Genomic DNA, 16,182 nt, shown 5'->3' with positions numbered 1-16,182 from the left:
TCAAGACTTTTTGATTGAAGCCCTAATTTATGGTCTTTCCCAATTCCTTATCTTGTCCGCTAGTCTGATAAAATCTTCCAAAAGCAACGAATATTCAATTTTTTCTTACAAAATACACAGAGAATTTTATTCTCCTTCATAGCAGTAAGTTCAAAATTCAAATTGCAGATTAGTCATCCTTTTTGTTCCTCCATGTAGAAAACTTTATTTTTTTCGACTCAAGTTACTTGTAAGTAGCACATAATAGGTTGCTTTGATTAGTTTTTATAGGGATGGAGCACATCTATATATATATATATATATATATATATATATATATATATATATATTTCACATATTTATAGTTTTCTTCAATTTTTATGTAATTTTACCTCTTTATAAATATTTATTGTAATTATATTAATTTATAAAATATTAAAAATTAAATATTTATGGAACTTGCGTTGCGTGCGTCGAGGCTTATATTTTGCTAAGACATATGTAAAACGCTTTCCCTACGCTCACGACTTATCATGACTAGGAGAAACAATGTGAAAACCTACCTGTTTTAAAATTGAGGGGGCTAAGTGGCCTGTTCTTAAACTTCAGGTGATACTCGGCAACTCCACAGGCCACAGCTAAGCTGGTGCTCTTTGATTTATAGTAAGATCGCGCGATCAAATTACAGTTTCAACGCTTTATTCCTCACTGCCAGCAGCACTGTGAAGACTGTTGAGGATAAGGAAATGGCGAATCCTAGAAACAAATTGTCTCCTTACCTTCTTATCTGGGTCTTGATTTTATTCGGAACCCTAATTTTCATTCTGGTAATTTCATCGTTCTTCTCTTTCTGGCTTGTTCTCTTTTCTCCTAACATTCCTTTTGAACTTCCTGTGTTCTTGATTATGTCGATTGTATTCTCAGAACCGGTTGGGTGATACCGGAGTCGCATCGGATAAAGACATTAAAATCGAGCAGAATGATGAGGTTCAATTTTGACTTTATAAAGTAGCATTTTACCGGCTTGATTTTGCTGAACTATAGCGTCTTGAATTAGTAATTGTTTAATTTTCAATTCACAAGATGAGCATACATTTCGTGATTATAATTGTTGTAGGCGAAACCATCAGAGGATTTGGAGCACGTGACGCATAAAGTGTACTTTGATGTCGAAATTAATGGAAAGCCTACAGGTATTTTCCTTTGTATGTATCTTTCTACAGTTATATATAGAAGAGAATAAAAAAGATGCCTTTTAGTTTGATCAAGTTTTATTGTTTGCTAAGAATAAGGTGTGCATACACACTACCCTCCCCATACCCCACTAGTGGAGAGTTCTTGGAGGGAGGGAGCCGAGGGTCTATCGGAAACAGACTCTCTATCCCAGGGTAGGGGTAAGGTCTGCGTACACACTACCTTCCCCAGACCCCACTTGTGGGATTATACTGGGGGTTGTTGTTGTAAGAATAAGGTGTAGTTCTGGATTACTCTCTTTTGTTTTTCCCAAAATAAAAAAAGTTCAGCGTAGGTTAGAAATGAGTAAATGGTAGATTATTCTTTCTGTCTATTTTGCTAGTATAATGAATTTCACATTGCGCCATACAACATTTTTCATGGATGGATTTGATGACTGAACAGTGGAAGCTACGTTTTATCCCTGGAGTATGCCTTCTAAATATACTAATGCTTTTACTCTGAACTTCTCTCCTTGTCATTTTTCTTTGTTTTTTATTGGGGAAGGGGGAGGGGATACTGGAAAGAGGAAGGGGATGGGATTTGATCCTTCAACCACATGGTGATAGTCGGACAGCCACAACCGACTGAGCTACCCGCTCATCCCGACTTCTCTCCTTGTCATTTTTCTTTGTTTTTTATTGGGGAAGGGGGAGGGGAAACTGGAAAGAGGAGGGGGATGGGATTTGATCCTTCAACCACATGGTGATGGTCGGACAGCCACAACCGACTGAGCTACCCGCTCATCCCGACTTCTCTCCTTGTCATTTCTAGCCAGAAACAAGAAAAAAGAAAAATGAAAGCTTATGAAATGAGAGAGGGAGCTATTATGTTTAAATGGATAGGGTCAATGTTTTAAGAATTTTATTGGAACTGGATAAGAATTGCATCATGATTTCATTCACCTCTTACATGATGTTGGAAGATGGAATCTCCATTGTCACTGAGCTGGAAATGTTGAGGTAGTATCCTCTTCCAGATTGGAGTTTAGTTAGCCTTCATGTCCATGTCTAGCATTTAGGGATGTTAGGTTGGTTGCATTAGCAAAGGTATTCCCTGCACAAAATTATATTAGTAACAGAAGTCAAATAAAATAAAACATCACTGCACAAAATAATGTAGTGTTTGGTGGGCCACTTAAATAATCTTGCATGACCAATACAAAGTTTGGTTGGCGGTGTTAAACTTAATACATGCATAACTTATGAGGAAATCTTGTATTATTTTATAGGGATATAACGTGGAATAAGAATACATATATTAGCAATACATAAGGTATCTAAATACATAAATGCTCTTAAACTTGGTAACTTGCATAACCTTCCATAAATTGTTGATCATTGCACAACAATTAGCTTGCAGCTTTATGGGGGTGAAAATTGTCACTAATTGCTCGAATAAGATCCCACATGCCTAATGCTTTAAATTGAGCAACTAACGACAGCATTGCCTCATATCGTCTTAACTCTTGAATATCATATAATTCTAATTGATATTATTTAAATTTTTGGTTCTTACCATGTTGTTCATAATACATACAATTCCAGATAAATATATTGTACTTAGAGCAGGTTTGTTAAAGATTGATAGATCTATTTCAGTTGTAATCATAGGTGGAAGAGTTTATTGTGATTTCTTTTGGTTTTCTTCTGAACTTGATCATTTAGATATTGATTGCTTTCCTTTTAGGTCGTATTGTCATGGGCCTCTTTGGGAAAATTGTCCCGAAGACAGCAGGTACTCCATCTTGTGCTGAATTATGTTGTCTCCTTTTGGCGTTGTACATTATCTTGTTAACTGTATTGATGAACTTGCTGTATGATTATTTTTTCTGCAGAAAACTTCAGAGCTCTTTGCACGGGTAGCCAAGTAACTTTTGTTCCCTCTTCTCATATTCATGCATTTAACTACTATTTCTCATTTAAATTATGAAAAAATTACAAGAAAATACACATGACTTCACACCATAACAAAAAATGGCCCATGTTTTTAAGTTTTACCCTACCTAGCCCATATTGTACATATTTTGAAAACACTGGCAAATTCAAAATCTGTATTTTTACAATCATTGCTTCTAAAAGCTATGGAGTTAAATATGTATTCTCATAACCATTGCTTTCACTCTCTCTTCTTCTCACATCTTCTACATATGCTTCGAGGGGCTGAGTATTTTCTGCTTCTCCCCCTGTGTCACTTGGTTGCAATGGAAGAAAATTAAAAAGTAGAAGTTCACCATTGGAGGCCATTCAAAGCTTTGCTTTCAAAAATATGATTTTTTGAGTTTGTTAGTTGTTTGGATTGGGTGTTGTTCCAATTGATTGCAAATATCAAAAGGAGTAAAAGATTTAAATTTGAAGTGATTTGGAGTAGATTTTAGCAATAGTTGAGTTAACTTTCAGAAAAGACGCAAGAAAGAAAACAAATTCAGTTTTTTGTATAATTTTGTATAATAGTGTATAAACACATTTTATACACTATTATACACTTTTATACACCTTTATATAAATGTCTGTAGACGAACTTCTTCCACGATTTTCAGGTGCAATTCTTGTTCAAAACTAGTCCAAATCTCCATTAAATAACTTCAAATTTTATATAGAGCCTCCTTATACTATTTCTAGCAAGTTTAAATAATACCCACTCCAAAATTCTCACGAAATCAAATTTGGAATTTAAACCCACATAATTAAGCTTGTTAAAAATCTAATTTTCACCATCCAAGTGGATTTGGTTATTGAACTAATACTTAAGTCACAGTTACTGATTCGAAAGTTAACTTAAAAGCTTGAGCAATCTTTTTTAAAAATTAAATAGTAATTTCAAGAACCTATTGGAGTTGAATGTTGAGTATTAGCCTATTATTTTTGGGCTAGTTGGTTGTAAATTGAAATATAAGCTATAAAATTGAAAAGCAGGGAGCCCAGTTGTTTTTATGTGAAATTTTCCCTTAAATTATCGAAAATGTATCATATTTGAGTTCCTTTTTTTCTGAGAGATTCAGATCCACTAGGGTACATTTTATCTGAACATCAAGTTACTAAGAGGATACTATTCTGGAAATTCTTAGAAATTTGTGCTCTCGGATAATTTGGCTAATTTCATTACTTTAGAAGTGAACGCAGCAGTGAAGTAAAAGCAATAACAAAGCTAGTTAGAGTGTGTTGGACAAAAACAAAAGAATACTTGTATTACATTTGAGGTGGAAGGAGAGACATCCTATACTGAAAAGGATTAAACTCATGTCCATGCTGTAATGTATGTTGGAGCCAAAAGCAGCTTCCTCTAATTGCCACAGGTCATTGCTGATGCAAAGGTCAAAATGCTTTTTCTTCCTTGACCAGTTTATTTCAAGAAACATCTACATTTGCATGAGGGTTTTTTGTTATCTATTTGTTACTGTGAGGTCCCTTTTTAGCATTTCATCTTCTCCTTACTATCTGTTATGGACATGGAGGAAAAGGAAACCATCACCTGAGAGGGAGAATCATACTGCTTGCTTAGCCCTTTAGCGGGTCTTATGGCTAGACTGACGTTAGACAAGGAGGGTTTTAAAGTAGATGTTAAGCAATTCCCCCAGATGGAAAATAAATGCATAAAGATGGTGAAGCCTCACCACCTTTCTACTGCGCTAGCATCTACTATGCACACTAATACTAAACTTACCAGTCTGGCAAACATTTATCACTCAACTTGTAGGGGAAAAAGGAACTGGGAAGGCTGGCAAGCCTCTCCATTACAAAGGTAGCACTTTCCACAGGATCATACCGAGCTTCATGATCCAGGGAGGCGATTTCACTCGTGGTGATGGGCGAGGTGGAGAATCTATATATGGTGAAAGCTTTGCAGATGAAAACTTTGATCTAAAACACACTGAACCTGGTGAGATTTGACTTTTCAATAGTAATTAGTTGTTGCCTTCTTTTGTTTCTTTTGTGTTTTATTCAGTGGTGCCATATGCACTTTCCATAATGGGAAGTGTTTTTGACAAGAATGGTTTTTCATCTACTGATAGACCTTTGTTTTTGGAAAAGGTATTCTGTCAATGGCAAATGCTGGACCGGACACCAATGGGTCTCAATTCTTTATCACAACTGTAACCACTGGCTGGTATTCAACTAAGTCCTTGCTTTTGTGCAACTTATCTACTACTCAACTTTTAATTTGCTTGGCCTTAAATTGTTTTCTGTGTTGCACTCCATGTTGGTTGTATACGAGTCACGCATATACTGAATTTTGGGTCACCTTTTAAAATGTTTACTTCCGTTCCATGGTTAGGTTGGATGGGCATCATGTTGTCTTTGGCAAGGTGCTGTCTGGGATGGATGTTGTCTACAAAATTGAAGCAGAAGGGAGAGGAAGTGGAACACCGAAAAGCAAAGTCATAATATCAAATAGCGGTGAACTACCTTAATGATCCAACTTTCCATGTATCAAAACACCTCAGATGTTTGATAATGCTTGCCCTCGAGCAAAGTCAGTTTCATATGCTGTCAAGAAATCTGTTATGGGACTATTGCGGCTTGTAAAGTTAAACCAACCCTCTTGAAAGAGGATCACGACTGCTGCTTAGAATAGACAGGGCTCGTTTTATTAAAATATTTATAAAACCTTTGCTTCTATATGTATTTCATAAAAGATTTTGAATGAATTCTTGGTAATATATACCAGAGGTATATTGAAAGTTCCTTTCGTTCTTATCTTTGTTACGAATGAAACTTTTGCACTGGTATCATGATTCTGCCAAACAAAGTGCTACTCATTCATTGTGCTGGAGGTTGCCAACCAATGTTACCAAATTCACGCAGCGTAGACAAGTAGCTTCAATGAATCATTCTTCAAGACTGTACTAGCAGTACCAGATGATTTTAAGTAATACATGCTCAAGCCTTAATAAGAGTTTAGAACAAACTTGCTCTTATTACTAATGTTTAATACAAACTATGTTCTCGTTTTTTCATCTCCAAAATAGGTATGTAAATGATTTCTAGATAACAGAGCAACATCAGGTAGTGACACAACGCGCAGCTCGGCAGACATTGAGAGCGTTATTCGTGATATTAACTAGCTAGAAACTAGGATTAAAAGGAAGTTAAAAAATTTATGGTAGAAAATTTAGAGAAGCCTCATAGGTGTCTCTGGTCGTTGTTGTTCTCATCTCCAATGGCATCGTTTCCCTGATGAAACACGGTGGAGAAATTGGTGGATAGATCAGAATAAAGAGAAACGACCTTGGAAATGTTGCCATTAAGCTCCTGAATCAGACCCACGTTCTGCACCATATTGTTATGCGATCTCGCCTGATGATTCTCGTTGACCTGCTGAATCAACAATCTGTTCCGATCCAGTACCGACTGCACTTGCCGGAATCTGTTGGAGAAGTCGTTCCACATCTCGGAGTTGTCTTCCTCCATACTGCCGTCTGCGTTCTCGTCCCTGTGCTCGTCGGTGTTATACGCTTCAACGGCAGAGCTATTACCGCCGCGTCGGCGCCGGCGGTCGTTAGTCGAGGCAGTGGTGGTAGTTGGAACGTTAAGTGATTGAGCTTTGGCTAGGGTTTGACGACGGCGTTTGAGGTTTGAAGTTTCTTCCATGCTGAATTCAACTGCTGATTAACAATAACTACATAATATAATCAGCACTAATTTGTGTCATAAATACATATGCTCTGTTTTCTGGGGAGGTGTAGATAGAAAAGTGCATACATATCTTCTGCAGATTAGATTTTTTTCATCCTCATTTCCGTATGCTTGTGGCAGCTCACAGAGATGACTAACCATGATGTGACACTGCTCATTCACGCGATATCGTTGAACGTTGATTTTGTGAACAAGGACAGAGAAGATAGAGGGTGAAGGATTGAATAGCACGCGCATAATAAGAGAGTTGGTGTAAGTTTGAGGCGAAAATATCTTATCATGGAGGATTATTGGACGGCATTAAAATAATGAAAAAGTGCAAAAGGTCGCAATTTGAAATGTTTGCTTGGGAATCAAAGTAGAAATATCTACCGGGGAGGTGTACTCTTTTTCCTCCCATATTGACCATAGCTTTTCTTGTGCTTTTTCTTTTTCTGTGTCTGTCAATTTTAATTTGAAAGGTGCATTGTAAGAATAAATATTCTGAAGTTAAATATTAACAAGAAAATTGTTGTTGGTGTTTATCACCCAAATTCGAGGAAGATGATACCAGACTCAACTAGACAAATGATAATGAGCCTTCATGAAGTATGTGCTAGCGCAAAATGAGACAAGATTTTGGATCAAGGATTCTTCCGGGCTCAACCCATTATGAAAAACGAAGGGGTCAATGTCCAGGATACAGGGATGAGCATAAAATCCGAAAAATCGAATTCCGAACCGAACCAAATTAATTCGGTATTTCGGTTTCGGTTTTTTCGGTATTTCGGTCTAATTCGATATTGAAATTTCGGTATTTCGGTACGGTCCTCGGTATTAGAAATTTGAAATTTCGGTATACCGAAATACCGATTTTTTTAAAAACATTTTCTTATATTGCCCCAGTCCAGTCCACTTCCCGTGTGTCCCACAGCCCATCGCCCTGCCCACTTAAAATAATTTTAATTCCAAGTTTCCAACAGCCCATCGCCCTCCCTAGCCCACTCTAGTCTCTAAAGTCTAAAGATTTGAGCAATTACCATATACATATTAGACCTTCTATGAACGAATAGTAGCTTCTTTATCTTTTCGGGATATAATTAATCTAGACGTGTCCATTATAAATTAATAGTAATTCTTCGTGTTAAGTTACAGGAAAAGATATATACATAAGAATTAAGATAATGTATTATTTATGCTGGGAAAGGAAGGAGGTGTCAACCTTTTAAAGATTAATTTTATTAATATGTCCTTTGTTTTTAGGTAATTTTAATTCCACGTACTCGTGTGCTTGGATATACCCACTTAAAAAGATTGATATGATCAGTTCTTACTTCTTGGCCTATGAGTTACAGGGTCAATTCCGAATTTCCGATTTGCAGAAGTTTCTTTCTCAAATGAGTATTCCAGTAATTTCTCAAACAAATTCTGTTTTACAGTCTTTACTCTTTAATATTAAACCGAAACCGTACCGAAACCATACCAAACCAAAATAACAAATACCGAACCGTACCGAAATATTTTGGTACAGTATTTGGTATACACAATTGATAAACCGAATACCGAACCGAAATACCGAACGCCCACCCCTACCACAATATACCTTCAAGGAACTGTCGGACTTGGAATAAGCATGGTGGAAATGACACCAATAGACACTTTTAAATATGTTGTTTAAAATATATTCACAATTTACAATAAATTTAAAAGATTAGCCAATTCGCTCAAATTTCAGGACATAATGTCCTCAAGTTCAAATTTAAGACACCGTGTCCTAAAGTTCGAAAATTGTGTCCAAAAATTCGAATATTATGTCCTGAATTTTAAATTAGCAGTTCAGAGATTCAGGACACTTAGTCATGAATAGCAAATTAACAGTTCAGAAATTCAAAGTGTCCTGAATTTCGTAGCAACTCAAAAAGTTAGGACACTAAGTCCTGAATTCCAAATTAGCAGTTAAAAAATTCAGGATACTTAGTCATAAAGTTTGAGTGAATTAATTAATCTTTAAATATATTGTAAATTGTGAATATATTTTAAATAATAGACTTAAGGGTGGCTACTAGTGCACTTCACTTTTTACCAAGCCGTCAGAAGGTTTTAAATGTGAAGGACTTTAATTGATAATCGCTTTCCACAACACATATATGTCTTCTCTTTACTATACAATTGCTCATCAGGCAACATCAATCTAAGTCATACACAAGATTTACTAAAAATTTTCAATAAATACTTTTGGCTGGTATCATATGCTTATCTCGTGCATACCAATATTTTCTTGCTTTGATTTCCCTAAGAGTTAGAGGGGAAAACACGGAATGACAGAAGTAAAGTAAAACTATGAAGAGATGATTTTATCCTTGACCTCTTATTACATGAAAGAGCGAAGGTTCGCTGACCAGATTTTCCTGTACTCGACGTAACTCCACCATACTCCTTACTACACAATAATGTACGAAACAACTCAATTTCAACCACAAATATCTGAATCATAAAAGCCTATTTGAATCATAAAAGCCTAGAAGATGTGATTTCTCATAGAATTATAAACTTACATGATATGTCTTCTTTGATTTGTCTACCCTAGGCTTTCTGTCTTGTCACAAAAATTCTTCTTGCACGTCCTCCGAAAGACCTTATTTGCAGCGGGTGGTCTTCCCAACTCCTGAGAAAAGAAAAACTTACAAAGAGATCGACTTCACTTTAAAACAACATAAAAAATTCAAAAATACAAGGTAAATTAATTTCAAAACATATCATTGAGATTGAATACCAAATCATGTGCCTCTTACGTGTCCTCGCTTTGATAAAACCTATGGTGCACAAAAAATCACTTTGTTCAATTGCTTGAAACCTAATTTTGTATCTCACACCACTTACCCAAGTTGTGTGATGCTTCTTTTTATTTTATAAATTAGTGAATTTAAATCGTACATTTCTAGATACATAAATTTTGGGTCCACCAATTTATGAAATAAAAAAAGTATCACGCAACTTGTGTAAGATGTGTGAAGAACAAAGTATACTTCTTTTTTGTTAAAACCTTTCAATGATCATGCTGAACAAGTCAATCCTATATTTGCTCCACAATCTATTGGGTTCTCTATTCCTAATTTGGAGCATGCCGGAGCTAAATGTAAATCTAGTTTTTGAATTTTATGGAATCGAGTATGGGATGCTACCATAACTCATTTGATTTACTGGATTCCAAAATAATTTTTGTATTTGTTTACTAATTTTTTTTAACATGCGCATCTAAGTCATTACCAACACCATACATCCACTCTGGCCGGAGCAACTCGAAGAGTTGATTTATAGATTGGACGCGAAAAATAGTCCACATATTTTCTCTTATTCTCATAAAATCACTACATATTCTGAGCTTTCAAGCTCAAAAAGAGCACCAATCCTATCATTATTAACAAATTGAAGAAGAAAATTGCATGAGCAATAAAAAGACTCTTGCAAATTCTTTCCTCAAACCCTTATGACCAGAATAAATCCAATTATACATTTATCTAGAAGACTATGACAATCCATCGTATTAGTGATATTATCTGTTTTGGACTCGACTTGCACAATTTTATAGTGACATTAAGACTAAGGTTTGCTTCCTTATTGTAACGACCAATCTATATTTGATCCCGTTAACTTATTTGATACTTTTCGTATATTTGTTTGTTATTTTATAACTTGCGGGGATGATTGGTTTGGTTTTGGGAAGATCTTGGAGTGAATTGCAACACTTAGTTCCATAGTTGGAAGCTTAAGTTGTAAGAGTTGACCAAGGTTTGAATTTTATGTAGATGATCTTGGATTGTTATTTGATGGTTCCGATAGGTTCGTATGATAATTTTGGACTTAGACGAATGTCCAAATTTGCATTTGGAGGTTCCTGGGATGTTTTGGCTCTAGTTGTCGAAAGTTGAAAATTTGAAGGTTTGAAAAGTTCATAGGTTTGACCGGGAGTTGACTTTAATAATATCGAGTTCAGATTATTATTCCGAGACTTGAAATATATTTATTATGTCATTTGGAACTTATGTGTAAAGTTTGGATGTAATCCGGATTGGTTAGACATGAATCAAATGCTTGGTTGAAAATTTAGAAGCTTATGAACTTAAGAGAAGTTCAATTTGTGGTTTGATTGTTGATTCATAAATGTGATGATCTCATATGTGTTTGTAGGCTTCGGTGAGGTTTGGGTTGTATTTACGGATTTGTTAGTATGTTTGTATGGGGTCTTGGGTGACTGGGGTGAGTTTTGGACTATGTGAGCTATTATGCATGCTAGAAATCATGTCTAGGATATCTATTTATCTGTTTGAGATATGATAAAGCTATTTTTGCTATATTGAACTATTTGCCTTAGCCGTAGTCATATTTATCAGTCATGATATTATCTGTGCATTTTTTATATGTTATCTCACATGTTGATAGTGTCTTTGTGCGTGTGACATTGGTTTGAGCTGAGTTGTAGTATGTCAGTATTTTCCGTACGGTAATTTGATTATGGTATTGTGAGACGTGGGCATATTGAGACTTGATGATATCGAAGACTGATTTCGGGCCATAAAGCCATGTTGATATTGACTGTGAAGTGGTGCCTGCATCAAGGCCCCATATTGGGCTAAGTGGAATTGATGGTTGAGTGTTGGTATTGATCGTGAGGTGACGCTTGTGCCAGGCCCCATATTGGGCTGAGTGATATCGATTGTTGATGTCATTGCCAAAAATTCCAACTAATCGGAGTCGTGATGGTGCCTTACACTGCTTGCCAGATAAGCCAACAAATAATAGAAAAACATGAAAGAACCGCAATAAATGACTAACAACAGGATAATAACATATCATAAAAGCAACTCGAAGATATACCTAATAAGTTTAAAACCAACATTTAACACAAACCATCCTAAGACGTGGAGTCACAAGTACATGAGCTACTAGAATTTACTAAATACATTATTTTGAAAGAAATGCAACACTGTACGAAGAATAGAAATAGTATAATAGAAATAAGAAAATGACTCAAGGCATGCGAACGAAATGCAGCTCTATCTCGGATCACCTGCCCGATATTCGCTAAGTACCTCTCAGACTCTACTGGTACCAATATCCGGATCTACACAAGAAGTGCAGAAGTTTAGTATGAGTACAACCGATCCAATATACTCAGTAAGTGTCGAGCCTAACTCCGATGAGGCAGTGACAAGACTAAGACTAGACACCTACAATAAACCTGTAATAACATGTAAAGTATCAAATATGATAATGGGATAACAAGTAAAAGACATAGCAAGTCCACAAGTAAATTGCTTAAATGGGAAAGTAAAGCAAAGTGTCACTGAGTAAGCCTCAACTTGTAATATTTCAATAACTCTGATCAACCTTTCAAAAGTAAATAATAAAGCTAGAAAGCCAACTCCACATTCCGAATATTAAGGTAAATAACAATGAAATCAATAGAACTGCATGACATCATCCTTCGTAGTTTCACTCTCATCCACACATAATAATATAATAACAAGAACGGAAACACTTTTCGTGCATAGCCTCACTTCCACTCAAGCATGGAAGCACCCTTCGTGTATAACCCTACTTTTACTCAAGCACGTAAACACCCTTTGTACAATGATATCAATATATGAATAAGGCACGGAAACACCTTTCATGTACAATCTCTCATCATCACAAGCGCGACAATACCTTTCGTGCATTTCACTCTTCCTCACGTCTGAAATCACGATATAAATCTATCAGAGCCATCAAAATACTGTTTTGGGGTCGTTTTCACAAACGTCAAAGTTTGGTCAATATTTCTAATTTAAACTTCTAAGTTAACAATCAAAGGGTCTGAATTAACCCGAAAGCTTCGCGAAACGAAATTAACCAACCTCGAAAGTCATAAAATCATAAACACACATGTGAGAAGCATAAAAAGGGGTAACGGGGCGCAACTACACAAAATGACCGATCGGGTCGTTACATGGTGCCACAGGAAATGCACTAGCTTGAGCCATACTCTCCATAGGCCAACTATATGGATAAGGGCATTATAAAGCATTGAGGTAGCAATGAACCCCTCTGGTACCTGAGCCGATCCTACTGGCTTAACCTGATCTGGAACCTCATCATCCTGCTGTATCTAATACTCGATAGACTGTGCTACTACACATGCTCTAGGTTGAGCTCTGCATCTATCTCGGCCTCTGCCCTTGCATTGGCCCCTAACCTTGGTAGTGGCTGCAACCTAGGGATCTAGCTCCTGGTCAGCGACGGATGAAGCACGTGTCCTCACCATTTGTAAGAGAATGAGAGAAGAGAGATTCAAAACGCACGATAGAACAATGTTGCATGATAGAGAAAGAAAGAAAGTGAAGTTTCCTAAAGCCTTATAGCATCTGGAAGATAAGTACAGACATCTCCGTATCGATCCTCAAGACTCTGCTAAGCTTGCTCATGACTCGTGAGACCTACGCAACCTAGGGCTCTAATACCAACTTGTCACAACCCAAATCCCAACCAATCAAGGTCATGATGGCACCTAACGCCACATGCTAGGAAAACCAACACACTATAGAAAAACACGAAAGAAATGCAATAAATAACTAACAACAAGATAATAACATAGCGTAAAAGCAACTTGGAGATATACATAATAAGTCTAAAACCAACATCTAATGCAAACCATCTCAAAATGTGGAGTCACAAGTACATGATCTACTAGAGTTTACTAAATAAATTAATTTATAAGAAATATAACACTGTCTGAAAAATTGAAACAATACAATAGAAATAAGAAGATGACTCAAGGCCTGCGATGGAATACAGCTCTATCTCGAATCACTTGCCCGGTATTCGCATAGCACCGTTAGGACTCTACTGATACTGATGTCCGGATCTGCACAAGAAGTGCAGAAGATAAGTATGAGTACAACTGACCCAATATACTCAGTAAGTGTCGAGTCTAAATCTAACAAGGTAGCGACGAGGCTAAGACAAAATACCTACAATAAACCTATGCTTTTTATATATCAAGAAGTAACAAAATAACATGTAAAGTATCAAGTATAATAATGGGATAACAACAAGTAAAAGTGATAACAAGTACACGAGTAAAGTGCTTAAATGGGAAAGTAAAGTAAAATGCCACCGAATAAGCCTCAACTTGTAATATTTCAACAACTTTGAACAAGCTTTTCAAAAGTAAATAATGAAGCCACAAAGCCAAGTCCACATTCCGAATATCAAGGTAAATAGCAATGAAATCAACAAAACTGCATGACATCACCATTCATGCGTTTACTCTCATCCTCACATAATAATATAATAACAAACACGAAAACACCCTTTGTGTATAGCCTCACTTTCACTCAGACACGGAAACACCCTTCGTGCGATGATATCAGTATATGAATAAGGCACAGAAGCACCTGTCGTGCACAATCTCTCATCCTTACAATCACGGCAACACCCTTCATGTATTTCACTCTTCCTCAAGAGCATGACAACACCCTTCGGGCATTTCACTCTTCCTTACCAAGCATCACATACAACATAATAACAAGCACGGTGGGAAGTAAGTTCAACATCAATAATAGAATTTTAACACAACTAATCATATGAAAATCTTCCAACAATTTAGCACCAACAACCAATCGAAATTCAACGATACCAACTGTTACGCCCCACAATATTATGTTGATATTACGTCCCGTAGTATTATATTACGATGATGTTACGTCCTTCAGTATTATATTATGATAATGTTACGCCTTGCAGTATTACATTACGATGATGTTACGCTTTGCAGTATTAAACTACGACGATGTTGCACCCTGTAGTATTGTACATTGAATTTGTCGTAATGTAATTGACATCAGTCCAAGGAAAAGATTATTTGGAGATTATAAGGATTATGCTATTTCAAACAAGTGATGAGTAAATTTGTGAAGGTGAGAGGGGAAGCAAGTCAAAGAAAATGAATTTTCATCCAAGTTTGGCATGTTGAGATAAAATACGGGCCGAACGTTAATACCCGATATCTATGGACTAGTACCATACAAGGTTTCACATGACCATGATAGTAAGGTGTATAAGGTGTGTTTAAAGTGAGTAGTATTATAAGTAATTTGGGATAATTATTAATTATGTGGATAATCGGATAATTATTTAGTGGGAGATTAGCAATTAATTAAGATGATTGGTGGTTAATTTTTGATAAGGATATCATCCTTAACGTGGAAGCAAACCACCCAAATATACATATGACTCTTAATTCATTATTGAGAGGTGGCAAGACATAAAGACTAAGGATATGTGGTTAAGACACCACATAAAGTGGGGTTGACATAAATTATAACAAAATATATCTCTAACAAAGAGACATCATGTATAACTTTTGGGCAAATGACATCTTTAACTTTAAGCCTATATCAAAGGACAAAATCTTCAACAATTCACCGTATCTTGTCACTAGATGACTCATTTCACTAGTCCTATCTTGATTTCATGTAAAAGATTTGAATTTCTTGAAATAGTTTCCTCTTATCTACATGTTCCACACTCAAAGGTTTCCAACTTTGGTTTTTGGTTTCTGCAGTCATGTCTTTCAATAATGATCACGCCTCAATCAAATCTACTTTCCTCATTTGGTTTTAACAGCCAACACCAAAAAATTGTCACAATTTTGCACAAACACATCAATTGTTTGATGGCCTTTGGATAAGTGTGCACGGTGAAATCTGGGAGGCCGATTTCTCCTTGACAAAATGCTTCGAAGGGTGATCCTGAAAGCCTGGGATCTCAAGCCAGTCACTTCCCTCAAGATCGGCCAGTGCCCTGCCAAGGATAATGTCGACCGAAGTCCCGACGAATGCAGAAATCTCCTGAGGAATGCACCCGGGGTCGATCAGGTCTATTCGAGCGGCTCAACATCAGCTCGCGCGTGCGTCATAAAGCTAGCCGGTTGTCACATCTCATTTCTTTTATCACACAACGTATCTTGCACTAAGTTTGGGCTCTCCCTTTCTATAATAGGGGAATCACTAACACCTTGTAAAGCAGAGCTCCAACTATTCTACTCAAGTGCAATAATATCTCTCTTCTTTCTTCTCTCTAACTCGCTGTCTCTCACTGGCTCGAGGCCATTTAGCATTTTTTCCCTCTTACTTGTTCTTTATTTATCGCTTGGTCTTGGCCATATAAAAGCTTTGTTGGATCATAATCTAACTGTTATCCCATTCCCGACTATCCCCGATAGCTCGGGCTCGACCCGGACTTTGACCCCAAAGTCCCTCATCGACTAGTCTTACACCCAGGTAGCAAGGTTTCTCGGTTCATTCAACTCCCCGAT

The 16,182-nt window shown here is 36.6% G+C and overlaps 2 protein-coding genes across 2 annotated transcripts; one reads left to right on the top strand and one right to left on the bottom strand.

The window, feature by feature from the left end:
• The first annotated feature begins 487 nt into the window (after positions 1-487).
• On the top strand, positions 488-5,901 carry LOC104236188 (peptidyl-prolyl cis-trans isomerase CYP19-4-like). The gene is made up of 8 exons (XM_009790071.2): positions 488-806; positions 904-966; positions 1,097-1,172; positions 2,902-2,949; positions 3,050-3,073; positions 4,909-5,091; positions 5,244-5,319; positions 5,488-5,901. The coding sequence occupies exons 1-8, from the start codon at positions 726-728 to the stop codon at positions 5,621-5,623; spliced, it is 687 nt and encodes a 228-aa protein (XP_009788373.1). The 5' UTR covers positions 488-725; the 3' UTR covers positions 5,624-5,901.
• Positions 5,902-6,335: 434 nt separating this feature from the next.
• On the bottom strand, positions 6,336-6,803 carry LOC104236199 (protein EARLY FLOWERING 4-like). The gene has a single exon (XM_009790081.2). The coding sequence runs from the start codon at positions 6,801-6,803 to the stop codon at positions 6,336-6,338; it is 468 nt and encodes a 155-aa protein (XP_009788383.1).
• Between the last annotated feature and the right edge of the window lie 9,379 nt (positions 6,804-16,182).

This window comes from Nicotiana sylvestris, chromosome 3 (genome assembly GCF_000393655.2).
Source record: "Nicotiana sylvestris chromosome 3, ASM39365v2, whole genome shotgun sequence".
NCBI lineage: Eukaryota > Viridiplantae > Streptophyta > Magnoliopsida > Solanales > Solanaceae > Nicotiana > Nicotiana sylvestris.
The sequence above is the reverse complement of the archived record's forward strand: the minus strand, read 5'-3'. Positions and strand labels throughout refer to the sequence as shown.